This window comes from Myotis lucifugus, unplaced genomic scaffold (genome assembly GCF_000147115.1).
Source record: "Myotis lucifugus unplaced genomic scaffold, Myoluc2.0 scaffold_1375, whole genome shotgun sequence".
Lineage (NCBI taxonomy): Eukaryota > Metazoa > Chordata > Mammalia > Chiroptera > Vespertilionidae > Myotis > Myotis lucifugus.
Genome location: NW_005872423.1, coordinates 1 through 27313, shown reverse-complemented (window position 1 = coordinate 27313; position 27313 = coordinate 1). Strand labels below are relative to the sequence as shown.

At 61.2% G+C, this 27313-nt stretch overlaps 1 protein-coding gene across 1 annotated transcript; it reads left to right on the top strand.

Annotated features, from left to right (window-relative positions):
* On the top strand, positions 1-27057 carry LOC102433247 (laminin subunit gamma-3-like; the record flags this gene model as incomplete). Its single annotated transcript, XM_014449725.1, is given in 18 exon segments — positions 1-390; positions 4721-4851; positions 8024-8190; positions 10254-10442; positions 10528-10645; positions 11049-11151; positions 12019-12024; positions 13662-13709; positions 13711-13789; positions 16354-16464; positions 17763-17955; positions 18075-18184; positions 19813-20031; positions 21581-21769; positions 24441-24686; positions 25477-25630; positions 26279-26421; positions 26879-27057. Coding segments are annotated over 18 exon segments (2775 nt in total), but the record flags the coding sequence as incomplete, so codon positions are not given.
* Between the last annotated feature and the right edge of the window lie 256 nt (positions 27058-27313).

Below are 27313 nucleotides of genomic sequence, written 5' to 3'. Positions count from 1 at the left end.
ATGGGCCGGGGTGAAGCTGCAGACGTGGGAGGGATGGAGCGGCCCTGGGAGGACCGAGTTAAGGTGGGGGTGTCTTCCGCCGCAGGCAAAGCTTACGAGATCACCTACGTGCGCCTCAAGTTCCACACCAGCCGCCCCGAGAGCTTCGCCATCTACAAGCGCAGCCGTGCGGGCGGCCCCTGGGAGCCCTACCAGTTCTACAGCGCCTCCTGCGGGAAGACCTACGGCCGGCCCGAGGGCCACTACCTGCGGCCCGGCCAGGACGAGCGCGTGGCCTTCTGCACCTCCGAGTTCAGCGACATCTCCCCCCTGAGCGGGGGCAACGTGGCCTTCTCCACCCTGGAGGGCCGGCCCAGCGCCTACAACTTCGAGGAGAGCCCCGCGCTGCAGGTGGGAGAGGAGCGGGGCTGGGAGGCTGGGGGCGAGGGTGGGGGGTGGGCAGGGGTCGGAGGGTTGGGGCTGGGCTGCGGGTGGGACACGGCGTCCAGGGACCACAGGAAAGTCTAAAGCGGCAGGACACAGGGAGACCCATGAGATCCCAGGGTTTTCAGATTTTATTTATTTATTTTTATTAAAATATATTTTTATTGATTTCAGAGAGGAAGGGAGAGGGAAAGAGAAACATCAGTGATGAGAGAGAATCATTGATCAGCTGCCTCCTGCACGACCCATATCAGGGATCAAGCCCGCAACCCAGGCATGTGCCCTGACCGGGAATCGAACCCTGACCTCCTGGTTCATAGCTTAACGCTCAACCACTGGGCCCCGCCGGCCGGGCTGGTTTTCAGATTTTAAACAACAGGAGCCTTTGTTGTGTCCAGACCTTCCGTGGGCACCTGATGACGAACTTGGTAGAAGAGGGCGCACAGGCAGACAGATGTCCCTTCGTGGCCCCCCGTGTCAGAGCCTGTGGCTCCCGGGAGCCGGGGGACCACCACCACCTCACTGACCCCTTCCTGTGGGGGTGGGGAAACTGAGGCCTGGGGAGGGGAGGGGGTAGCCCAGGGGCTGGAGGGGTGGGAGGCCCAGACCAGAACCTGAGTGTGCTGGCTCCTTCCAGGACCCCGGCTCAGGGCCTCGCTTCCTCCCTCTGTGACCCCACAATGCTACCCGCCCGTGTGTCCCCAGGGCTTTTCCGAGGGTGAAAGAGAGAGTGTGGGAAGAGCATGAGCTGTGGACCGGAGCCCCGGCGGTGCTCTACGGCGGCGCCTCCAGCAGAGCTCTCTGCCGCCCGGGGAGTGGGTCTGCCGACCGTCCACAGGGGCGGCCACGGGCCTCCGTCCGCAGAACACTGCGGTGTGACTCGCACATGTGAGAAACGGGATTTTGAATTTTGTTTCATTTTCATGAATTTTGACTTAAATCGCCTCTGTGGCCGTGGCTGCCGCATCGGACAGTCAGCTATGAAGCGGCCGGCACGGGGCTTGGCACATAGGGGTGCTCATTCACGCTTTGAAGCTAAAAGTCACCGTCGCTCACCGTTCTTGACCTCCCCCACCCCGCACTCCGGACCGGGGTCTGTGCAGAGTCACCGAGTCCCCACTCCAACCCCGTCCCCACTCACAGTTTTGGCTGAAGTGATTGGAAGTTGGAAAAGCCCGTTGCCTGTGTCCCTGGGGGCTCCAGTTTTGCCCTAAATGACCCTGGAGGCCTCAGGGAGGGCCCCATATGGTTGGGCTGAGGGAGCAAATCCTCTCCCAGCTCCTGCCCCCGGGTCTCGGGGAGATTTGGACACGGTTCCTGTTATCTTAGCAGCCTGAGGGAGCAGGCCATGGGCCACAAGCCAGGGCAGGAACCCAGAGGAGGGTTGTGCGGCTGGAGACGGGGGTGGGGGGGGGGCAGTGGGCGAGGGGGACAGGTCATTGCCCTCTAGCCCTCTGGTGTGATGAGGGCGTTGGGGTAGATGCAAGAAGACAGGCCGCCTCGTGGTTAAAGCTGGGACCCAAACCCAAATTCTGCTGTGCAGCTTGGAGCAGAGCACTTACCCTCTCTGAGCCTCAGTCTCCTCACCTGTAAAATGGGGGGACTAATGTCACTGGAAAGGGGACGGGGCCCAGAGCGGGGTCTGCCATGGGCCAGCCAGCATTGTGTGGGGATCCTTGACTTTGTGCAGGAAAGATCTCACGGCACAAGTCCTGTGGTGCTGAGAGAGCGTTTATTAAAGCTGGAGACAGTGACACAAAGGAAGGGCTTAGAGCAGAGGAGGCAGCAGGAGAGCCTACGGGGGCTCTGCTTTGGCTCCCGAGAAATGTCACAGGAAAGAAGTGAGCCAGGACGGGCTGCTGTCAGCCACTGGGCAGTCAGAGAGAAAGGGGATCTTGGAGGCAGGATCGGGGTTTAGCCGGGGATGAGTTGTGCTGCCCGCTGCCCCCCTGGTTGCTAGTCTCGTGGGGACCCTTGGCGTTTAGGAGAAGGAGCGAAAAAGTTCAGGCCCGAGAAAAGGCATGGGCGTGCTCTAGAGCAGGGGTCCTCAAACTTTTTAAACAGGGGGCCAGTTCACTGTCCCTCAGACCGTTGGAGGGCCGGACTATAGTTTAAAAAAAACGATGAACAAATTCCTATGCACACAGCGGCGGCAAAAACACCCGGCGGGCCGGATAAATGTTTTCGGCGGGCCGCATGTGGCCCGCGGGCCGTAGTTTGAGGACCCCTGCTCTAGAGCAGTGGTCGCCAGCCTTTCGGACCCGCGGACCACGGGATGGCGACCGCTACTCTAGAGCACGCCGGAGCTGGTAGCCTTTGTCTTGAAGGTTTTTCTCTCTCTTCTGTGAGTGAGAATCTCAGGGGGAGGTTTCAGCAGAATACTCATCAGCTTTCCAGGTGCGTTTTTAATCCGCCGATGCACCAGCATGAGCGTGGAGGGGCGTGTGGGATGGGTCCCTGGTCGGCTTTCTGCTGCGCTGTATCTGGGTCCGTCCGGCTCTAACGGGGTTTTGTTACTTGTTCCCCAACTTCATCCATCCTTGGGTTTGGCCATCGCCAGTGGCCTTAACTGGGTCTCTGTTCTCTAGCTCCGACCAGGGCAGGGGGGGCAAACTTTTTGACTCGAGGGCCACAATGGGTTCTTAAACTGGACCGGAGGGCCGGAACAAAAGCATGGATGGAGTGTTTGTGTGAACTAATATAAATTCAAAGTAAACATCATTACATAAAAGGGTACGGTCTTTTTTTTTTTAGTTTTATTCATTTCAAACGGGCCGGATCCGGCCCGCGGGCCGTAGTTTGCCCACGGCTGGACCAGGGTGACGAAGCTCTGTGCTCCCTGCTCAGAGGGGAGGTGTAAACCATTTGCTCTCGAGTGTCCTTGGTTGGGGAAGATAAGGTCTTGAGCTTCACAAGCCGGCTGTGCGTTGTTCAGATTGTTTGGCCTCGTTTACTTATCTCGTCTCCGTTTCCCCGTTCCACTTGCCCAGGAATTTCCCAGCTTCTTACTCTCCTGCTTCAGTGACAGTTCCTACTCACAAGGCTCCTGGGCGGCCCCGAGCCAGCATCCCCGGGGAGGCACCTTCTAACCAGATCCCTGGATGCACAGGGACGTTGAGAAGTGATTCGGGAGATGGGGACGTACAAACGCTCTGAGGTGCCCGCTGAGCTTCCCGGGGCTGGGCCCCCCCTCCCCGCTGAAGCATCCTGGGCAGCGGCCCTGGGTCCCAGGCGGCGGGCTCGCGGGTCGCTGAGCTCAGGGAGCCGCAGAGGCCGGCTGGCCTGAGCCCTGCTGGGGCGAGGCGACAGGCCCTGCCAGGAGCTCCTTTTCTGTGCTAACGGCCTGGCTGCTGCACCAGGAGCTCCTGCGCTGAATTAAAATGCTAATTAAAATCCAGCCGCAGCGACCGATTGTCACAAACAGCAGGCGGATGAAAATGTCAGCCTTCACGTGGTTCTCTCCCACCAGCTCTTCCGGGGGAAGCGCTCATTCCGTGTTGACGGAGTGCTCGCTGCGTGGGCAGAGCCGGGGCTGGGGCTGCAGCGAGTAAAGGGGCCCCCAGCCCCTGCTCCTGGGGGTGGGGGTGGGGGTTCTGTAGGGACAGACATCGCCTGGGACAGGTGACTTGTCTGTGGAAGCCTGATCTTTTAAAAAATATATATGTTTTTATTGATTTCAGAGAAGAAGGGAGAGAGAAAGATAAAGACATCAATGATGAGAGAGAATCATTGATCGGCTGCCTCCTGCACGCCCCACACTGGGATGGAGCCCGCAACCCGGGCATGTGCCCTGACTGGGAATTGAACCCTGACCTCCTGGTTCATAGGTTGAAGCTCAACCACTGATCTTTGGCATGTGATGCACCTATAAACCGAGGGCCTGCCCCCCGCCAGGCCTCACTGAGCAGGAGAGAAGGGCGCCGGTATATGCTCTCCCAGCTGACCTCTAGAATGGGGTGCAGGAGCCACTGGGAGGAGTCAGGTGACCAGACCCCACGCCCCGCTGCTGACATCGGCCATCCTCCCAAGTCCCTCGTGGGCCCGGCGCTGTGCTGGCCCATGTCACAGATGGGGACAGGGATGTTCCGGGACTTCGAGCAACTTCCCCAAAGTTGCACAGCCAGGCAGTGGCCTGGCACCCGGGTTGGCAGGAGCCCGACACGCAGGCTCCTGACTTCTGCAGTGTCCTTGGAATGCGTCTGAGCGTGGCCTGTCCGTGTGTCCCTGGAGACCCATGGAGAGGCCAGCTGGGCCTCCCGGCTGACGGCAGCCCTTTCCCTGTGCCCCGCCCCCCCAGGAGTGGGTCACCAGCACCGAGCTCCTCATCTCGCTCGACCGGCTCAACACGTTTGGGGATGACATCTTCAAGGACCCCAAGGTGCTGCAGTCCTACTACTACGCCGTGTCCGACTTCTCGGTGGGCGGCAGGTAGGTGAAGGCGGAGCAAGTGGCAGGGTGGCTGCCGCGTGGTGTCGCCCACGTGGGGGGAGGGTGAAGAAGCCACTCTGGTGCCCACGGGAGAGACAGGGAGTGGATCCTGGTCCCCTGGGCCCGGCATTCGAAGCCGCCTGGCTGCTCCCCGCCTCCCAGCCCACCTCCTGCAGCTTCTCCCATCGGCTGCGTCCACCACCACGCGAGGGACATGCTGGCCTGGGCACCACCGTTCCCTCTGCCTCGAAGGCCCTTCCCCCTCCTTCCTCCTTCCCTCTCGCAGGTACTTTTATTCCTGCCATCAAGTGGCATTTTCACAGCACACAGCGAGGGTCCGAGGTCCCGGCTGACATGCGCTCACATTGCAGCCGGACTGAGCGCCTGTGTTGCGCGTGTGGCTGGTGGGTGGCGACCAGGAGCAGCACGGAATGCGGAGCTTTCAAAGCTTTTCTTCCTTCCTGCGCCCTGATTTTATAAGCAGCGGGCCCGTCCACCCCCTGCCTCCCAGCGCTCCCGGGGGCTGGGCATGGCCGGGCTCCGCACTGTTTGATGCGGCTTTGAGGCACCTCAGTTCAGGCTGCTCCCAAGCCCAATGGCCAGCCCAGCGCCTCGGAAGGGTCACCACGCTGGGCGCCTTTCTCCTGCGGGGCGTTAGGCTGTGCGGTTGGCCTGGTCCTGGTCCGCAGTCCTCCGCAGCAGCGCTAGTTTGTGTAAGCATCTCCCCTCCCCAGGAACAGGCACTGACATCCAGGCGGTCGCACACATGGCCGCCCGGGACCGGGTGTGCAAGGCGGGCGGAGGAGCAGGGGAGGCATGAGAGATCTTCAGCATAAACGCTCGTCGGGTTCCTCCTGGGAAAGTAGCGAGGAAGACGGATGGGTTCCTGCTCCAGGTTCAGTAATCTGGCGGCAGCCTGTCCCAGGACGACAAGGACGGGAGGCCAGGACAGGGTGTGCGCGGCCAGGACAGGCTGTGCGCGGCCAGGACAGGGTGTGCGCAGTCAGGGGACCCGCCAAGGCTGGAGGAGGGGAGCATTCCAGCCGAGGGCCACCCTGTGCGAGACCTGGTGGGACTTGAGGACCCAGGAGAAGGCCCTGAGGCTGGAATGGAGGTTCTCAGGGCCCTGGGTACAGTCAGAGGGGAGCTGTGTGGGGTTTGGGTGTGTGTTTTTACTGTATATTTTTATTGATTTCAGAGAGGAAGGGAGAGGGAGAGAGAGATAGAAACACCAATGATGAGAGAGAATCATTGATCAGCTGCCTCCTGCATGCCCCACACTGGGGATCAAGCCTGCCACCCTGGCATGTGCGCTGACTGGGAATTGAACCGTGACCTCCTGGTTCATAGATCGATGCTCAGCCACTGAGCTGGCCGGGCAGGGCTGGATTTTTAAAATGCTCCAACATTTGGCCACTGTGGGGGGAAGAAGAGAGAGAAACGGCCGGAATATTAGGTGGCGGCCGTGGGAGATGGCGTTAGGGCGGGGAAAGCGTGTGGGTCCGAAAGCTATTTAGGACGGGAAGTCAGCTCGACGGGGGAGTGATGGCCTGGGGGGCAGGGAGCAGGGGGCTCCCGCGGTTCAGGGACGCTTGGGGGGCCTTGGAGAGGCGGAGAGTCTGGGAAGGACATGGGGTCCAGCTGTCTGCACTCAATGTGTCAGCGCCTTTCAGGAAAGGCTGGGGCCTGGGAATAAAGGGGAAATGGGGGTGTCTGAGAGGGCCTCTCTGCTCCCTTTCCCTGCCACCCCCACATTGACTCAGGTCAAACCCGGAGGAGGTGTTCTCCAAGGGTGGCGGGTGGAGTGGGCTCCAGCGCCTGCTGTCAGGGGCTTGGCCCCAGAGAACATCTGGGCCCCAGCTGCCAGAGCCGGACCACCCCCAGGCCTGCAGCTGGCGGGGCGCAGGTGGCCCAGCGGCCTGTGTCCGCCCACAGTGGCCTACACAAATTTCACTGCTTCCCTCCGGGTCACAGGGCCTCATGGGGAAGGGAGGTGTTCGCAGCAACCTCTTGGGAACACGGGTGGTCTCTTGTCCCAACACTGCCTGGTGCCCCCTCACCTCCGCCAGAAACCCTGGGTGTTACCTGCCCACCCTGGGCTCCCAGGGAGGCCTGGTGAGGAAGCTGTGCCCTGCGCCCTTCCCAAGCCCTGTGTCCCCGAAGCAGAGACAGCGCTGTGAGCGCTGGCCATGGTCAGGCTGCTTCAACGCCCTCGGGGGGCGGAGTGGGGGACACAGTTTATGGGGAGCCACAGTGGCTCGAGAGAGAGCTGGCCAGGAACTCGGGGTCTGTGCAAAGTAGGAGAGCCGGGTTCAGATTCTAACTCTGCCGCTAGCATCCGTCACTTCATGGCCTGAGCCTCCATTTGCCCATCTGTGAAATGGGGATAGTTACGGTCCCTCCCGCCACAGCAGCGGGGCTCCAGGGAGACCTGGGTCGGGAGCGGCGCAGCGGAAGGCTGGGAGCTGGACGCCATGGCCGTCCTCTAAGTAGCTTGGTTTGGCCGCTCGGGACAGCCCCATGGGTATGGCCCCCAGAGCACCTCTCTGTGCCTGCCCAGCTCCAGCCGTCTCCTGACCTGGGGGGAGTGAAGTGGAGGGGGAGGGGGAGGTGGTACAAGGGCCAGGGCTGCCCTCCAAGGCATGGACTCACTGGGGACTTGAGATGAGTTGGGGGCGGGGTGTCCTCTGCAAGGAGCAGCCTCTTTCTCATTGGGCAGAGTCCAAGGAGAAGGGCAGGAGGCGCCTCCCACCCCTCACTGCCCTGTGAGCTGGCCCACCTCAACCCCAGAGTCAGAGGCTTCTTCCTGGGTCTCCCGGCCCCTGGGGGCTCCTCCTGGGCAGAAGCCTGCAGAGGCAGCCTCACAAAAGTTGCCAATACTGACTGGCGGCCTCGGGCAACCTCTCTGTGCCTCAGTTCCTCCATCTGTACAATGGGCTAGAGCTTGTGACGTGCAATGGGATTAAATGTCAACAGAGCTCAGAAACGCTTGTCTGTTTCTGTTGTCTCGGGCACATAGTAGGAGTTCAATAAAACTCATCTCTGAGCCGTAGCAGTGGGCCCACCGGAGTGCAGGCTTCGGTGATTAACCCCTCCTCTGCCGACCCCGTGGGGCCACCCCGAGCCGGTGCCCTCTGGGTTCTGAGCCCCCGTCCTCCACGTTCTTTCCCAGGTGCAAGTGTAACGGACACGCCAGCGAGTGTGGCCCCGACGCGGAGGGCCGGCTGGTCTGCCGATGCCAGCACAACACCACGGGCGCGGACTGTGAGCGCTGCCTGCCCTTCTTCCAGGACCGCCCGTGGGCGCGGGGCACAGCGGAGGCCGCCAACGAGTGTCTGCGTGAGTGACCTGGGACTCCGGGGCCCGGGGTGCAGGCCGGGAAACAAACTCCCCGGGACCCGCTGTGGGGCTGCTCCTGGGTGGGCCTGTGGCAGCTGGGACTCAGCCCCCGCGCCGCTGCAGGGGTGAGGAGGCGCCGAAGGTGGCAGGAGGTGGGCCTGGCATTGTCAGTGTTCCCCCCACAGCAGCTCCCCCCGACCAAGTCCCCCTCAGTGGAGGTGTCTGTTGTGGGAGGGCGGGGAAGGTCCCCCAACTTGTTCCTTTGTTTCAACTGCTGCAACCGCAGCTGCTAATGAAAGCCAGGCCACCCCGGTCCCAGCCTGTCCCACAGCCCCCGGCGGCCCTGCCATGTTCCCGCCCCTGTGATGTGGCTTGGACCACATGTGGAGAGGACGGGGCCGTCAGCCCTTCTCCAGGGACACAGGGCTGCGCACGCACGGGGTGGGTGGGGGGACCCACCACCTTCCTCCCAGCCTGGTGCCCCAGCCTGTCTCCCCGATCGTCACCTGCGTGTTTCAGGCTCTGGTGCATAGCAGGTGTCAGCAGCACTGGCTCCCAGCGGGCTTAGCCGCCGCTGGTGGGAGTTTGGGCCCTGGGTCCTCTGTCCTCTTGGAGTTGGGTCACTGGCTGCTGGAGCTGGGACAGGGCGGGCACAGCCTGCTCCGTGGGACAGGGTGCCGGGACCCTAATGGGTTCCTGCTGCCCTCGCTGGCCTGCCTCCACCAGGGAGTCCTCCCACAGCCAAGGAAGCCGTGCTGACTGGCTCACTCGTTCCGAGCCTGGAGCCGTCTCCATGGTGAGGGCACAGAAGGCCAGATGCTGCTCTGGCCACATCCTCACCCCGTGGTCACATCTTTGTCCTCCCAGTCACCAGCCCGGAAACGGGGGCTTCGTGCCTGACCCCCCGCCACCCCCGGTCCCAGCAGCCCCTGAGCCCTGAATCCAGCCTGGTCCGCATCCCTCCAGCCCATCTGTGTCCTGCTCTGCAGCCAGGGCCCCATCACCCCTCCCTGGGCGCCCAAGCCCCCTCTTCCCTGCTGGCCCGGCTTCCCTCCGGCCCTCCCTGCCTGCGGCCCTGGGGGCTCTTGAAAGTGCAAGTGTGATTGCATCCCCCTCTTAACCCCCCCAGCCCCTCACCCCAAGGAGGAGTTCACTGCCCAGCCTCCGGGTCAAGCCGACCGCTAACCCTCTGGGCTGGCCCTGCACCCCTCCCTGTCCGGTCACACTGCACAGCGTCCGCACCCCCCTCCCTGCCCATCACAGGACACGCCCCCCCCACCCCCCCCCGCACACGCTGGGTGAATCTTCTTCTCTGGTCCCACAGTTTATCTCTGCTCTCACCTCCTGCCTGGGACTCTCCCCTCCCTCCCGCCCCCTCCTGCAGTGGCCAGCTCCTTCCTGCTCACCCCTCAGATGCCCCTGTAGCTGTGACTCCCTCCGAGAAGGCTTGCCCCAGTCCCCAGGACAGCTGTAGGGCCCCTCCTCAGCTCCCAGCGCCCGCCCCCTGCAGGGTGTGCACGGGTTGCTGCATCTGGCCGCTGTCAGTGTGCAGTGTGCACGCAGGAGCCGGGACCGTACTGCTCACTGGCTCCCCCCCCCTGCCCTGCTCACCACAAGAGTCATCACAGAGCCAATCCTTAGCACGTAGGTTGTTTTAAATGAATCAATGAGTGACTGAAGGGTGACGTGGATTTTCATGCTTCTGAGTTTTTTCATGATCACTGGGGACCAGGTTACACAGACCCACAAGAGATCCTGGAGTGAGCCACACTGCCGCTCTGAGGGGGTCTGTCTGATACATGCCCAGGTGACTGTCCCTCCTCGATTGCCTCAGAGGGCCCTGTGTTTTGGGATATTTATTAATGGTGCCCCCTCTGCTCATAAAAGTACCCTGTTTTGAAAGATCGATCAATTGGTCTCCATATCCTTGATCAAGCCGGGCCTGAACTCCATCTCTGACCTTCCCCGAGCTGCCTGCTCATTCCACAGAAGGAGGCTGATTGGCACGGACTCCCGTCCTGCCACATGCCACGGCCGCTGACACCCCCACCTCCTGCCCACAGCTTGCAACTGCAGCGGCCACTCCGAGCAGTGCGTGTTCGACCAGCAGCTCTTCCGCAGCACGGGCCACGGCGGGCGCTGCCTCCACTGCCGCGACCACACGGCCGGGCCACACTGCCAGCTCTGCCAGGAGAACTTCTACCGCTGGAAGCCCTGGATGCCCTGCCAGCCGTGCGACTGCCACCCGGCAGGTGAGTGGGCCCTGCTGCCCCAGCCGCTAGACTTGCCCCATTCCAGCCCCTGATGCCCTGTGCCCTCCCCTCATCCCACCCCCAGGCTCCCTGCGCCTACAGTGTGACGACTCGGGCACCTGCTCCTGCAAGGCCACCGTGACGGGCTGGAAGTGTGACCGCTGCCTGCCCAGATTCCACTCACTCAGCGAGGGAGGCTGCAGGTGAGGTGGCCACGCCGTGGGTGTGGGCGGCCCAGCAGGGGCACATGGCGGGGCATTTGGACTGGATGGACGGTTGGATGGATGGTGCATGGATGGGTGAGTGACTAGGTGGGTGGGAGGGTACGTGGACAGGTGGATGGAAGGATGCACAGATGGACGAGTGAGTGGATGGATGGATGGATGGACGGATGAGTGGTGGGTCGGCAGATGGATTGCTGTTCAGGTGAGCGGATGGTCACGTCCTTGGCGAGGGGGGAGCAGTGAACCGGGGGCTGCAGGCTCGTGGGCCCGTCTGCCCCCTGTCCTCTCAGGAGTGGGGAGGGTGGAGGGTTCCTTCCCAGGAGGACGGGCTGTTCCTCTTCTGGAGTCGCTCACCTTTCCCCACGTCCTGTCTCCTTGGCAGACCCTGCACCTGCCATCCCGCCGGCAGCCTGGGCGCCTGCGACCCCCGCAGTGGGCGCTGCCCCTGCAAAGAGAACGTGGAAGGCAGCCAGTGTGACAGGTGGGTGAGCCCATCTGGCAATGAGCCTGTGAGAAGTGGCCTCAGGCTTATGGTGGTGGGAGGAGCAGGGGGCAGGATCCTCGCAGACTTAGGCACCCCCTCTCCTGGCACCTTCCTGGAGCTCATGGCTCTGCCATCTAGGAAGTCATCTGCAGGTTTTATTACTCTGTTATGCTGTGGCCCAGCACCACCGATGGTTCACAGCCTTGAAAATACATCTTTATTTTTCTAGTTCAGAATCCGGAAAAGAAATCGCTGAAAAGGATAGGAGAGATCATCTAATCCAGGGACAGCAAATATATGACACCCGTCCCATAACCCTCCCGTCCCACATCCAGGGCAGACATCACTAATGGAGCACTGCCACACCCTCCCATCCCACACCAGGGCAGGCATCACTAATGGAACATTACCACCAGACCCACCCCGCATCATCTCCCACCAGGGCGGGCACACTAATGGGCACAGCAGTGTTTATCATGAGCCCTGTCGTGACCTCGGAATCCTTCTCTGTGCCCTGCTCCACGGAGCTCCTGCTGAGCTGAGGTCCACCTCTCTGCCATCCCATCATGGTGCACATGCGCATTTAAAGCCCAACTAGGCAGAAGGACTTCGGAAAGTTTCCTCCTTCGTGTGTCTGGGGCTCCGAGCTCCGCAGTGGGGCTGACCCACAGACGTGGTTTCCGTCCTCAGGCACACGCTGTGTACCTGGCTCTGGCTCCGAACTCTGAAACCCTTTGCAGCCAGCACAGGGTCTGCCCGGGGCCCTGCTTCTCTGCCCGGGGCCCTGTGTGTGAAGTGTCTGGCACAGCCTGACATTGCGGACTGTCTACTCCGGGCGTCCACGCTGGGCCCGTATTGGTTCAGGAAGAAGCCAGTGCCAAAGCTGAGTGGCATGCCCTGGCTTTGACTCTGCCCATAGCCTCGTCCACCCATGGCCTGTGGGCTCTGGGGTGGGGACTGGACTCCCTGCTTCATCTCCCGCCCCCCGAGACCCCTCAAGTGAGGAGGCAGCATGGAGTCAGGGAACCAGACCCCACTGGTTCTCCCACGGCGCTGCCCCCCACCCCGCATCCTGGGCAGGTCCTCACTCGGAGCTGCCGCCCATTTGAGAGATGGGAGCCCTGCCCACGTGTGTCCTGCGGAGCCTGCGGGGCGTTGGGGCAGCAGCCGCTTCTTATGAATCAGGTTCTGCTGTCCGGGCGGCTCAGACGGGCCCCGGGCTGCAGACCAGGACTCTGTTTGTTCATTGCCTCTCAGGGCTCCTGGGAGAAATGGCTGACCCGGGGGCTGGAGTGGGGAAAGGCAGATGAACTCGCGTGTTCTGTTGCGCCAGAAAAGGAAAACAGATTTTTTTTTTAAAAAAAGTGCTTAAAAACAAAAACAGGTCTAAAAACAACCAAGAAAAACAAAAAAACAAAAACAAAACCCAGCCCAGATGGGGCCTGAGTCCAGAGGCCGGAAGAATCGGAGCCACAGAAATCCCGCGGTGCTGGGTTCTAACGGAGGCAAAACAAATTTCCCGAGTCCACCCCGGTGCGAAGAGATGAGTAAATAAATACCTGGGACTACGGGCCGCGTCTTCCCTGCAGAAGAATTCCAGATTATTAACGTGGAAGGAAGGAGGGAAAGAGAAAATCGTCCTTAGGATTTGAGTGACGCCGCCGGGCAGGCGCTGCTGCGATGAATGGGCGGGACTTTAAGGAGAAACAGGATATTCTTGCTGCCCCCAAACATGTCCCTCAAAATGCACGTGAATTTTATGGTGGGCTCAGCAAGGTCCACGATTTTTTATTCACCCGCCCCCTCCAGGAGGTGGCGCCTAACTCCCAGGACTTGCCGGTGGGTGGGATTAGTGATTTGCTTCGAGCTACTAGAGCCTGACCTTTTTGTAGCGGAGAAACCTGGCAGGCAGCACGTAACCAAGTGGTGAAGGTCAGCGTGACCAGTGACGGCACAGGGGTCTCGTTTCCCACAATGTTGGGGCGAGAAGGCGCTTCGCCTCCATTTCTTCCCAATAGCCATTGCCTCAGGCTGATCATGAGAAAACACCAGACAAGCCCAAGCCGAGGGACACGCTACAAGATCAAGCAGCCAGTGCTCTTCAAAAGTGTCGAGGTCGTGGGAGCCAGGGAAGACGGAGCAGCTGGGGAGACTGAGGACGGGACTAAGTGCTACGCTGTGTCCCGGATGGAATGTGGGAGCAGAAAAGACGTTTGTGGGGGAGGGGCGAATCCCAGAACAGTGTGGAGTTTCGTCAGGAAGGGGAACCGGTGCGAGTCCCTGGCTTTGATGGGTGTCCTGTGGTCGTGTCGGGTGTGGCCATCGGGGAAGCTGGCGGAAGCAGCCACGGGACTTCTGTACTAGAATTTGAAATCTTCCGTAAATCCGGAAAACAATTTGTTTACGTATCCCCAGGGTTCTGGACTTGCATGAGTCCAGCTGGGATCCCCGAGCCTAGCCATTCACCCGGCCCCGTGGGCATGGCCTGCTTCCATTTCAGATGTCGCCCAGGGGACCTTTAACCTGCAGCCCCACAACCCAGCCGGCTGCAGCAGCTGCTTTCTGCTACGGCCACTCCCAAGGTGTGTGCAGCCGCTGCCCGGTTCCGGGCCACCACATCCTCTCCGACTTCTGCCTGGGTAAGAAGAGCCCCCAGAGCCGCCTCCGAGGGGCCTCTCCCAGCCCCGGTGGGCGGCCACCCTGCTCTGGGCGATCCTGCAGTGGTGGGAGGGTGGAGAGGGAGGAGGGGCAGCCTCTGGCCCAGCCCAGACGCCCCCCGCAGGCACCCATGCCAGCCATGCAAGGTGGGTCCCTCTGTGCCCACCGGTACTCCCAGTGCCTCCCTGCACCCCTCTGCTCCCTCTCGGCCCTGCCTTTTCCTCAGCCTCCAGCATCCCTTATACTCGTGGGCAAGGTCGGGTATAAGGCAGCCTTCGGATCCTGTGGGGGAATTTGCAATCACTCCAGGTCAAGATTGGCCTGCCTCGGTATAGCCCAGTGCTGGGGATTTAGCTCAAGCTCCTTGCCTGCATTTATTGAGCACCTGCTGTATGCCAGGCCGTGTGCTCTCTACATGCAGGGAACCTCACGGCGTCCCCCGCAGGCAGGTGCTCTCATTCCCATTTTGAAAGATGAGGCACCTGAGGCCCGGAAGAGGTAGGTGACAGAACATAGTTGTTGGCACCAGGGTTTGCCAGCGTCTGAGTTTGTCTCTCAAAACCGCTGTGCAGGTCTCTGGGCCCAGGGTCCAGGGTCCAGGGGCTCCTGGTGGCCTAGGCCCCCAATCCAGGTGGCACAGGTCCTCTTTGGAGCAGGAAAGGTCAGAGCTCTGAACTCTGCATTAAATCCCAGCCTGGGGGGACCCCAGCTGTTCTCAGGGGGGGGGGGGGAGCACTGGGCCAGGAGGTGCGGGGGTGGGAGCGGGGCGGGGGGACCTATATCTCCCCCAGGGAGGAAGAGAGTGTCAGTCAGAGACAGAAACTCAGGCACTGGCTCCGGGGCGCCCCAGGCGTGGGGGCAGTGCGCCCTCTGCTGGACGCCGCGCAGAAAGCAGGACAGAGAGGGGCTTGGGATGGGGCACAGGAGTCTGGGATGTTGGCCTCCCCCGGGACCCCTGGTTTAGCTCCTAAGAACAGTCACTGTCTGTCCTCACTTTAAGCGAGGCCCTGGGTTCATCCCATTATCTCACCATCACCCTCGGACAGAAGTTCTCAACCTTTTTGGTCTCCGAGTTCCTGTATGCTCTTGGACATCATTGAGGCCCTCAAAACACTTTTATTCATGTGGGTTGTGTATGTGGATATTTTCTGTATTAGAAATGAAAGCAGTAATTTGAAAGTATCTATTATTAAAAACAATGATAGTAAATGTACAATAAAAAATGACGTCCACCTGGGAGAAGTGACTTTTAAAAAATATATATTTTTATTGATTTCAGAGAGGAAGGGGGAGGGAGATAGAAACATCACTGATGAGAGAGAATCATGGATCGGCTGCCTCCTGCACACCCCCTACTGGGGATCGAGCCTGCAACCCAGGCATGTGCCCTTGAACAGAATTGAACCCGGACCCTTCAGTCCACAGGCCGATGCTCTACCCATTGAGCTAAACAGGCGAGGGCAGAAGTAACTTTTTAAAAGACTAACTTTGTGAGAGAGCGCCCCTCGTTCTCCATTTCTGCACATCTTCCTGCGGTCTGGCTTCACAGAAGTCGGCTGGTTCTCACCACGGCTCTGCCTTTGTCTGTTGTGATGTCACATGTCTTGTGGCTTCTGGAAAACTCCACTCTGCTTGTGAGAGAGAGAGAATGGAGAATACAAATACATCTTAGTGTTAGTAGGAAGACAGTGTGACCTCATGGACCCCCTCAGAGTCTCTGGGATCTCCCAGGGTATTCATACAAACGCTGAGGATTGCTGCTGGGACCATAAGTATGTCATTGCCCCCAATTTGCAGATGAGGAAACGACTTCAGAGAGGTTAAGTCACTTGCCCAGGGTCACACAGCCAGGGAGGTGCAGAACCTCCCCTTTCTGACTTTTTTCCCTTTCTTCATCCCTCCCTCCTCACCCTTCAGGTGCCCCAGGTGTTGGGCCTCCACCCCATCCCCCCTGGCCCCCTGGGTCACTTGCTCTGTGCTAGACTGTGGGTGGTGTGACAGCTACACTGCCGTTCCCAGGGCGAGTGGGGACTGGGCTGGGACGGGACCAGAGGCTGGATTCCCATTCACGCTTGACGGCTTCCTAACCAGGTAGCCTCCCCGGGTGCAGGGAGCTCATGACACACGCCCCACGAAGGGCAGGGGCCGGGAGGGCGCCGGCCAGGAAGGTCTCTGCTGTCCCAACCCCCCACGTCGGGGTCTGTGGGTTGTGTCTTCATGTTGCTCAAAGCCTGCGGAGGGGCAGGCCCAGAGCTCTGATCACACCCCAACCAGGGCCAGGTCCTGGGCTTTCTAGCTTCTTCTGGGGCTGCCTCCCAGCCTAACAGCCCGCCCTGGCTCTGGGATGGGGATGTGAGCCACCGGCTGTGGGCACAAGCCGTTGCCGCACCAGCTCTCACCTGCACCGGGCCTGTCGCCAGCACCGCCTCTCCCCTGAGCGCAGGCCTCTGGCAGCATCCTTAGGCCCCAGGAAAGCTGTGAGGTTGGAGGGGGTGGAGGCCGCCCTCCAGCGTCTCACGGGGCCTGCGTGTGTGTTGCTGTCCAGGAGCCGACGGCTGGCGGGCCGGCAGCGCAGGGGAGCCAGAGCGGCCCGCACGGTGGAGCCCCAGGGGCCTCCTGCTGAACCCCGAAGCCGAGGAGGAGCTCACAGCACCAGGTACCTCCAGCCACAGGCAGCAGGACGCTGGGGCGTGTTTCCTGTCGCTGCTCAGACACATGGCCACCAGCGCGGTGGCTGGAAACAGCACAAGTTTGCCTCTCGGTGTTCCGGACGGGAGTCTGGAGGGATCTCTGGGCTGATGGAGGTGTGGGCAGAGTGCGTCCCCAGAGGCCTCCGAGGGAATCCGCGCCCGCCTCCGGCTTCCGGCTTCCAAGGCCACTGTGATCCTTAGTGCGGCCTCTGCCTCCGCCTTCAGGGCTGGTCCGCTTCCTCGTTTCCCATCGCTCTGACGCCCACCCCTCTGCCTTCCTCTTCCATCTTTTAAGGACCCTGTGACCATGTGGTGCCCAGCTGGGTAATCCATGTTCATCTCTACTTACAGGCCACTGATTAACAGCCTGATCTCCACCGGCCACCTTAACTGCACCTCCCCCCAGCCCACCCCCCCACAATGCAGCATAACGTACTCACTCACGGTGCTGGGGGTTAGGACCCAGACATCCTGAGGGCTCGTTTTCTGCCGACCACGTGCCCTATGGCGTGGGCTGGAGCCCCCTGCTTCCCGGTCATAGCAATGCCACCCGGGGCTCCTTCAGGCCACTGTCACTCCCCAGGAAGTCCCTGCATTCTTCCCATCAGCCCCTCACCCCCCGCCCCAGGCACTGCACCCCATGCCAGAGCCGTGGGATTCCTGCAGAAGCAAGAATTCTAGATTGTTTTGAACCCTAACCCCTGTCCTTCCGTGACTCCAGCCTCAGCTCACCCGGAGCGCTGGCCAGGGAAGGAAGGCAGCGCTGGGTCCTGGTCCTTCATGTGCCTTGGATGCCACTGCCTCTTTCCGCTGGAAGCGCCTTCCGACTCCAGTGGAAAGCGTGGCCTCTGGGGGCCGTCGGCACCTGCTCAGTCCCCCACGTGACACGCGTCGCTGGTCCTCGCTCTGAGTCCCACTCCATCTGACGCATGTGGTCCGCGTGGCTCTGCCTGGGGCGAGTGGCAGGTGCCTCTACGTGTCCTCTGCTCCCACACACACTCCTCTGTCCCACGGACTCACCTGCGAGACCCCCGGTCAGACGTGTGACCGCACAGAGGAGGTCAGGACAGTGACCGCAGGCACTAGCCCAGGTGTGGCCGCAGGTGTGGCCGAGCCGCCTGAGCACCTGCTGTGCAGGGGCCTCTGCTTTCCTTCTGCTGTCGATTTATCTTGTCTGGATGTTTAGTTGCCAGTAAAACCAGCAGACATTTAAGATCAGGCTAATTAAGTGGAGACGGTCACAGCCTTCCTCTCTTGTCTTCAGAGAAGTTCCTGGGCGACCAGCGGTTCAGCTATGGGCAGCCCCTCACCCTGACCTTCCGGGTCCCTCCCGGGGGCTCCCCCCTCCCTGTGCAGCTGAGGCTGGAAGGGGCCGGCCTGGCCCTGACCCTGCCCTACTCCCGCCTGTCGGGCCCCCAGGACGCCGCGCAGCCCAGGGAGGTGCAGCTCGAGTTCCAGTAAGTGTCCTGCTCTGTCCTGAGAGGGGCCGGTGGTCAGGTGACCCTGAGGCCCAGGCATGCCGGGAGCCCCAGCAGCCCGCCTCAGGTTCTGGTTTCACCCCCCCACTCCCCACCAGGCTGCAGGAGACCTCGGAGGACGCGGACCCCCCGCTGCCCGCCTTCCACTTCCAGCGGCTGCTCGCCAACCTGACGGCTCTGCGCGTGCGGACCCGCCCCAGCCCGTCCGGTCAGTGATGATAAGGGGGCAGCTGGGCCCGGCTCCCGTGTGGAGTCCTCAGGCATTGTCCCCACGTGGGGTCATGGTTATTGTCCCCATTTCACCACGAAGGAGTCTGAGGCCCAGAGAGGTCGGGACCTTGGAACCATGGAACCAGTGGGCAGACGTGGGTGCTGAGGGCAGGGGCCGGGGCCGGGCAGGTCGGGCCTGAGGATAGTGGCTCGGAGCGACAGGTGCGTGGCCAGGGAGGCAGCTGAGAGCCGCTGGTGCCAGCACATGGTCCAGGGTCACCGCTGCGAGGGGCCCCCTGCGTGACAGAACCCCCAGACTTGCGCCCAGGGGCTGATGGGCTCCTTCGAGGCCAGCCCTCCCTCCTCTCTGAGTCCGAGGCTTGGGGCTGGAACCCAGCCTGGTGCAGCTCCTTCTCTTTGCAGCTGTGGTTGGCTTGCCTTCACCCCCAGACCCCCCCAAAGCTCCCCTGCTCCCAGGTCACTCCCAGGCCCCCTCGCTGAGGCTCCTGGCAGGAAGTTCATTTTCACCCTTTCCAGCAGCTTCCAGCGCCTCCGTCATTCACTCAGCCTCCAGTCAGCAGACACTTACAGGCACCCACGTAGCCAGCTGTGCTGGGTGCTGGGGGCGAACTGGAGAGGCAGGTGGACACCCTGACCCTCCATCCACCCGCCCCCGAGCTCCCCCTTCCCACGGGTAACGTTCAGGGCACCTCCCTCCAGGCCCTTCCATGGGCATGACTTAGTCTGACCTTTTAAATGTAGAAATAGGGTCGCACAGTACAGCACCTGGCAGCCTGCTGTTTGCAGCTCTCGCCGTGTCTGGCGGGTTGATCTCTGTCATCACCCGTGGGAGAGCCTGCCCGTCTGTGGGCACGTGGACCGTTCCGTGGCCCAGATGCTCCACGAAGTTCAAGCAGCCCCGTTTGCAGCCGAGGACTGGTTTCCGGTTCCCGCCCCGCACGCAGGGCTGCAGGACCAGGACAGAGCGGCCCGTCCGGGCTTCGTGTCCTCGCCCACGTGTGTCCTCGGGACGGACCCCCCAAAGCGGAAATGTGAGGCCGCAGGGGCACGTGTTACGTGTTACATGTGCCGCCACATTTCCCACCAGGAAGGCTGCGCCCCACGTTCCGATGACGAGTGTCCTGCACGCTCCGCCCTCCGTGGGTTCGCCAGCGTTCCCGGGGCCCTGTTGTCATATTCTGCCCAGAGATTCCGGTTGTTTCCGTAGGAAGGAGGGTCTGACGGGAGCCCCTCCGCTGCCAGAAGCAGCGCCTCCTGATTTATGTTCACACGCGGCTGCTCCTCGCCCCGTCGGTTTTTAAATGCCTAACAAGCTGCGGGCGGCGGGCGGCACCATCGCTGTTTAATGTGCATCTTTCATGACCCCCGAGAGAGGACGTCCGCCCGTAACGTTTCCAGTTACATCGACTGCTCGTCCTGAAAATGGCCTCGTTTTCCTTTGCTCTTTATTTGACTGTTTTTAAAAAATGATAAATGAGCCATGGGCTGCCTCTATATCATGGGCAATAACCCTCAGCCTGTCACGTGTGTGAATAGGAAGGTTTGGGGGAGAAACATTTCCCTTTCTCTCTCTCTCTCTCTCTCTCCCCCCGCCTTCGCTCCCAGGCCAAGTGCTCCTGAGAGAGGTCCGGCTCCTGTCGGCCCAGCGCGGCCTCTCCCCGCCGGCCTCGTGGGTGGAGACTTGCTCCTGTCCCCAGGGATACGTGGGCCAGTTCTGTGAAGCCTGTGCTCCGGGTTACAAGAGGGAGACACCCCGGGGGGGTCCCTATGCCAACTGTGTCCCCTGCACCTGCAACCAGCACGGCACCTGTGACCCTAACACAGGTGAGTGTCCCGGCACCCGGTCGGGGCTGCACCCAGAGCGGGTCGGCTGTGTGCTGGGTCGGTGCCCTCCGAACACAGTGCCAATCAGGTGAGTCGCCGAGGCCCTCCACGCTCTGGGCACCGTGTTAGCCACCACATCACTGAATCCTGCAAAATCCCCCCGCATGCCAGGGCCTACAGGGTCACCTCTACCTGGTGAGGGGCCTAAGGCGCAGGGAGGCCACATGGCCAGTAGGTGGCAGAGCGGCTCCTCCCACAAGCTCACTGCCTGCGGTTCCTCCCCATTGACCAGAGAGGAAACCCAGAAGGACCTCCCTGGAGGTCACTGGGCAGGAGGTGCTGGACAGGGCTGGACACAGGCCTCTCACACAGGTCGTGGGGGGCCAGCGCCCTGCTGCTGCCCGGGAGCAGGCAGGGTCTCAGAAGGGAAGCCCCTGCTCAGCTTTCCGCAGGCCCCGTCGGGAGCTGACAGAGGACAGGCGCCTGGGAATCAGCAGATTGGCCAGGAGGATGCACATACAGCATAGGCGCCTCCGCCCGCTTGTGCCCGTGGCAGGCATCACCAATCGAGCCCAGATGGGGGCTCGTAATCCCTCCCTGCAATGCTCCAGGCAGCCCCTACCGAGGAAGCAGAGCCCACTCATGAGATGGGACCAACCTGTCATCCCTCAGATCCCCTGGCCGTGCCACGCCTTCCTGCCCAGCAAGTCCTCGTGTGTCCAGTGGGCGGGGCCATTGCTATGCACCCTGGACAGAAGGAGGCGTTATGAGCGTGTGGGTGCTGGGCCAAGGCAGGACCGGTAGAGAACAGGGCAGGCGTGATGGTTCCCTTTGGATCCCCCCCTCCACCTCTACCCAGTTCCCTCTTTCCCCTGTGGCAGTCTTGCCAACCAGGCTCCTGGCCCAGTCCCTGGCCGGCGCCTCTGTCCCCAGAGTCCCCCACTCTGAGCAGACTCCAGGTGCTGTGGGCTGGAGAAGGGGTTTGCAGAATCCCCCACCACCAGAAACCTGTGGGCCGGGGGCCACTGAGGACCCACAGACCCCATAAACGGAGCCTCATGTCACAACCAGAATTCTGGGTCTGTCGCTGTCCCATTGGGCCCCTGCAGTTAGGAGGGCACGGAGGATGGGAAAAGGAAAACTGCGCGGAGTCGTTAGCTGTGCTGCCTGCTGCTTCGGTTAGAGGTTTGGGAATAGAATATACGAATGATAACTGATAATAATTCTGCGTGCCAGGGACTGCGCAGAGCACTCCGGCTGCACTAAATCCTGGTGGAAACCTTCGAGGTCAGAGCCCAGTGGAGGTTGTTGTACCCATTTTGCAGATGGGGACACTGAGGTGTCCTCAGTTAGACTGTTGGCGCAGGTTCACTCAGTGGACGTGAACCCGAGGTGGACTCTTCATCCCCGGGCCCTGCTGCCTCCTTGGAAGGCTCCCCCTGTTCTGCTGGGACGTGCTCTGTGACCCCCGCCACCAGGAGCCCGCTCCCTGTCTCTGGAGTTTTCTTGGCTCAGACAGTGCTAAACAGGTGCTTATCTTGTCCCTCAGGGATCTGCCAGTGCGGCCACCACACCGAGGGCCCGTCCTGTGAGCGCTGCTTGCCAGGTTTCTATGGCAACCCCTTTGCAGGCCGAGCCGACGACTGCCAGCCTTGCCCGTGCCCTGGACAGTCGTCCTGCACGACCATCCCAGAGAGCAGGGAGGTGGTGTGTACCCACTGTCCCGCGGGCCAGAAAGGTGAGTGGCTGGTGCCCTGGATCCTGCCCCTGCCTGGGCTCCCGGAGTGGGGTCCTGGGTATGGAGTGGGGCAGATGAGGGAGGGCCGGCTTCGGGGTGGCAGGCTTGACCTCTGGGGACACTGAGTCAGGGCCCAGCTGCTGTGGGTTCCCAGCAGAACTTGGGCCATCGAGCATATCCAGGTGAGATTGTGAAAATCCCATGTCTGGGCCCAGGCCCCACAGAGCCTGGCCTAGCGAGGGATGCAGCTCAGAAGTCTGTATTCCTGAGTTCCCTGGCAGGTGCGTCAAGGCAGAAAACCTCTGGTTGTACTTGCAGCCTTTAGCCCTGGTTGGTGCACAGTGGTTAGAGCATCTGCCTGAGAACCATAAGGTCTCAGGTTTGATTCCTGGTCAAAGGCATGTACCTGGGTTGTGGGTTCAATCCCTGGCCCTGGTCGGGGCCTGTGCGGGAAGCAACCAATTGATGGGTCTCTCTCACATCCAAGTCTGTCTCTCTTTCTCTCTCTCTCTCCTCCTCCCTCCCTCCTTTCCAATCTCTCTGAAAGAAATCAATGGAAAAACATATGCTCGGGTGAGGATTAACAAAACAAAAAGAACGCTCAGCTTTTAGAAAATGCCAGCCTCTCCCGATCCTCATTCCCACGCGGACGCAGCCCGCCCTGCACATCCGCGTTTTTAACCAGCTTTGCTGGGATAGCACTCACGCGCCCTGCGATTCACCCACTTCAAGTGCACAACGCAAGACTTTTTTGGTTTATTCTGTTATTAATTTTTTCAAATTATGGCAACATATGTAGCATAAAATTTGCCATGTTAAGCATTTTTTTAAAATATGTTTTTATTAATTTTATTTTAGAGAGAGAGGAAAGGAGAGGGAGCGCGAGATAGAAACATCAATGATGAGAGAGAATCATGGATGGGCTGCCTCCTGCACTCCCCCTATTGGGGATCAAGCCCCCAACCTGGGCATGTCCCCTGACCGGGATTTGAACCGTGACCTCCTGGTTCATAGGTCGATGCTCAGCCACTGAGCCACGCCGGTCGGGCTTAAGCATTTTTAAGTGGACAGTTCAGTGGCATTAACTGCTCTCATATTGCTGTCCAACCATCACCCCTTCCTTCTCCAGAACTTCTTTTACTTCTTCTTTGTGTATTTTCATCCTGACCCCGCGGCCTCCTTCCCGGACCTCACAGCGGCCTCCTGCCCTGGGAGCTGTCCTCTCCCAGGTCCAAGCGAATGGCTGGTTACCTGCGGGGCCTCGGCCTTCACCACCAGCTTCCATCTCCTCCTGCCCGCCTTACTTCTTGTCTCTCTCAGAGTCCCGGGGCCAGGCACCTGCGTCTCCCCTGAGCTCCGCTCAGACCCCTCTCTTCCCATTTTTTCTTTTCTGTCTTAGTATTCCTCCTCTCCATTTTCAAGGTTGCCTGCCTTAGTCGTGTTAGCTTGACTCCATCTGAACGATGAGCACTGAGGACACGGGGACTCTCTTTCGCGGTGACAGTGGCTGTTAATTAAATCATAAAGCGAGTAATGCGCATTGTCGCGATTGAACCCGCCCGTAAACGCGTAAAGAGGAACATAACGGGCAGGCGGCAAGAAGACCGTGTGCCCGTCGTCCCGCCGCCCCCAGGGGACCGTGGGACTGTGAGGTCTGTGGGTCCCCCGCCGTCTGTCTCACGCAGACATATACAAGAGGGGGACGTGGACGTTCCTTTATTCCCATCTGTGTCCAGAGTGGACCTCCCAGGTCACAACCCGCCAAAAGCCTCCTCAGGCACCACCTTTCCTGAGACTCCCAGGGACCCTGAGGCCTGGGAGGTGGGGCAGCAACCCCAATTCAAGCCCCGGAGGCAGGGCAGGAGCCGGAAATCAGCCGTCCAGAGGAAGGTCAGGACCCCGGAAAGCAAGAGAGGTAATGGGAGCAGGAACCGCAACGAGGAAGCAGCCAAGCTCAGGTGGGACGTGAGGGAGAGGAGGACGAGGAAGAGGGTGGCAGCAACACTGAAGATGGTGACAAGGAAGATGATGCAGAGAGTGACGGGGAAGACAGTGATGAAGATGAAGATGAAGATGATGAAGAAGATAATGATCAAGATGACGATGAAGACGATGGATGATGATGATGATGACAAAGGTAATGATCAAGATGAAAATGAAGACAGTGAAGTGACTGTTGGTCAAGATGGTGATGAAGATGATGATGACGAAGGGGACAAGATGGTGATGAAGATGCTGCTGCTAAGGAAGGGAAGGGGGTGCTGATCAAGATGAAGTTCATGGATGATGATGAAGAGACTGATCAAGATGGTGATGATGGTGGTGGTGAAGATGATGGCCAAGGTGCTGGTGAGGAGGACGGTGATGACGACAAGGTGATGGGGAATAGATGTCAGCCACTGCTGTTGACCGTTTACCGTGCCGGGCCCTGTGCTAGGAGCTCTGCACAAGTGATCTCCCCAAACTTCTCAATAGTCCCGCCCCACTGTGCAGATGAGGACCCCGAGTTCAGAGACGCACAGTGACTTGCCCAAGACCGCACAGCCAGCTGCCGGCTGAGCTAGGCCCCGCCCCAGGTCAGCTGACCCCGGAGCCCACCCTCACCCCTGTGGACCCGGCAGGCTGGCCTTCCTCGTCCCTGCTCCTCCACACAGGCCTTTTCTTCCCCTAGGACGGCGCTGTGAGACCTGTGACGATGGCTTCTTTGGGGACCCGCTGGGGCTCTCTGGGGACCCCCAGCCCTGTCGGCGGTGCCAGTGCAGTGGGAACGTGGACCCCAACGCCGTGGGCAACTGCGACCCCCTGTCTGGCCACTGCCTGCGTTGCCTGTTCAACACGACAGGTGCTCGCTGCGAGCGCTGTCAGGACGGCTTCTACGGCAGCGCGCTGGCCCCGCGGCCCGTGGACAAGTGTGTGTGTGAGTCCCACCTCCTGGCCAGCCGCCACTCCGCGAGGCTGTGCAGCCTCAGCCGGTTCCTCGCCTTCTCTGTTTCTTGTCCGGAAAGTGAGAGGGTTTGTTCTTCTCCACGCTCTCCCTCAGCCTGGGGATCTGGTCAGCTCTGCCCTGTGATTTTCCTCCTGCCTCGGTCATTAGCGCTCAGCTCCCTCTCCACAGGGAGCTCAGGGGACTGTCCCGATGGCCTCGGCGCCTGTCACCTGTCACATTCCCCCGCCCCTGGGCCCAGCCGGGCTGTGCCTTCTGGCTGCACTGTGCTTCCTTCCCTCCTACTGCCTGGTTAACACGCAGCCCGGGCCCCCGCTCAGAGGGCCGAGGTGCACACCACCCGGGGAAGGCTCCAGAGCGCTGCAGGGAGTTGCTCAGGGTTTGCCCCAAACTTGCTCCTGGGCCCTTTCTCCAAGTGGCACTTGTCAGCTCTCTACTGGCCTCTTGTTTTGTGGGGCCCAGGGGAGCTGGGTCGAGTCCCAAAGAGCGGATCCAGGGGTCTGGCTGCCTGTCACCTGCTACTGAGCCTCTGGCTTCTCTCTAGCCTGCGGGGCCCAGGGCAGGCTCACAGGGCCCGGGGCCACCTCTCCAAGGGTAGATCGCAAATGGGCTGCGATGGGAGCCTGGCCCTCGAGCCTCCTGTCAGAGCAGCTGACTGAGCCATCTCCACGGGCTGCCCGTCTTCCCTGCACCTCCTGGACCCCGGAGCTTGGGCGGATGATCTACATGGTTTCCCGACTCCCTCTCCTGCTCCCACCCCCAGCCTGCAGCTGCAACCCCGGGGGCTCGGTCAGTGCGCGGAGACCCTGCGACCCGGTGAGCGGCCAGTGCGCCTGCCTGCCTCACGTCACCGGACGGGACTGCGGCCGCTGCAGCCCAGGCTTCTACGACCTCCAGCCCGGGAGGGGCTGCCGGAGGTGGGTGGGGTGAGGCTGTGGGTGCACTGCCCCTAGGTCCCCCACAGTGGAAGGAAGCAGCAGGGGGCCCCCAGAGAGGGGCCTGGCTTGGAATGTGCATCCCAGGCCCATTGCCAGGTACACAGTGTCCTACCCTGAAGGGGGACAAAGGGACAGTCCCTTGGGGGTCAGATTCACGGCCCTGCCAGCCCAGGATGCAGGCCAAGAGCATTCCTAAGGGATGTCCAGGTGGGCAGGGGGCCGGTTTGGTGTCGGATTCCCTTCTCAGTGACACGTCGCTCGGTGACATTTTGGCCACAGCAGCACCTCAGGCAGTGCCTTTGGGGAGCAGTGGACTCCAGGGAATGCCCAGGGAAGCAAGCAGAGTTCTGCTTTACGTGACTTCTCAGGGCCTTTACTATGCTGAGTGCCTCGTGACTTTCCATAGGGGCATAGTCTCCAAGGGGCATATGTCCCCGCAGCCATTGTGTATGTGTGGGGCTGCCTCCCCGGGCGCAGCTCAGGGGAAGCTGTTGGACATGGACCGACATGGAGATAGGACCTCGGGAGCAGAGGGCGCGGTCCCAAGGCCCCTCCCCAGCGGCAGCAGCGGCAGCTGGGCTGGGAGTGGCCCCGAGCTCACTCACACCGGGTCCCTCCCTGTCACAGCTGTACGTGCCACCTGCTGGGCTCCCAGGAGAACCAGTGCCACCCCGAGACTGGGCAGTGCCCCTGCCGCCCGGGCGTCGAGGGCCAGGCCTGTGACAGATGCCAGCTGGGTTTCTTCGGCTTCTCCATCAAGGGCTGCCGGGGTAAGGAAGCCGGGTCCTTCCTGGCTCCCTGGAGGGTGTGGCCTGGGGTTTCATGGGGAAGGTGGCTGTGCCGCAGGAGAGAGAGGTCAGACCCAGGCAGGTCTCAGAGCAGACGCGCAGTGCGTGAGCAGAGGGTGCCGAGGGGCCGGGATCCTGTGGACAGACCCATGCCTCACCTCTCTGGGCCTCGGCTTCCTCGCTTGTGCAGTTAGATTGCGTGGCAGTTCCTCGGATGCCGGAACTCGGAAACAAGTCGGCATCTCGGTCATCACCTTTGACCTCTGACCCGGTCTCCGGGGAAGGACCCGGGAGTGTCCTTGAGCTGCCCAGGGGTGTCTGGAGCAGCCAGGTGTGAGGCTGCAGGGGCTGGGACTCCAGTGTGGGTGGCTCTCAGGACACTCAGTGCCATCTGCCTGTCCTCCCCACCTCCCACCCCCCACCTGCACCCACCCCGCAGCCTGCAGGTGCTCCCCGCTGGGCTCCGCCTCGCCCCAATGCCACGAGAACAGCACGTGCGTGTGCAGGCCCGGCTTCGTGGGCTACAAGTGTGACCGCTGCCAGGAGAACTTCTTCCTCACGGCCGACAGGGCGCGGTGCCAGGAGTGCCCGTCCTGCTACACCCTGGTGAAGGCGGAGGTGAGCCCGCCCGCCCAGCCCCGCCCACCTCCAGCTCCGGGCTGGGCACTGGGAACTGCCCGCTCATCCACAGTTCTCAGGATTTCCAGGGCCACCGGCTGCCTCCTCCCCGTGCCCACCCAGCCCCCTGGCCCATGCCAGCCTGGGCCAGCCCCCACCTCTGCCCTTCCCCTGCTCCTCAGTGGACAGCAGCTCTTGACCCATTTTCTTGCCGACCACCCCGGTCTCACACTTTCTCAAGGTCAACGGGAATGAG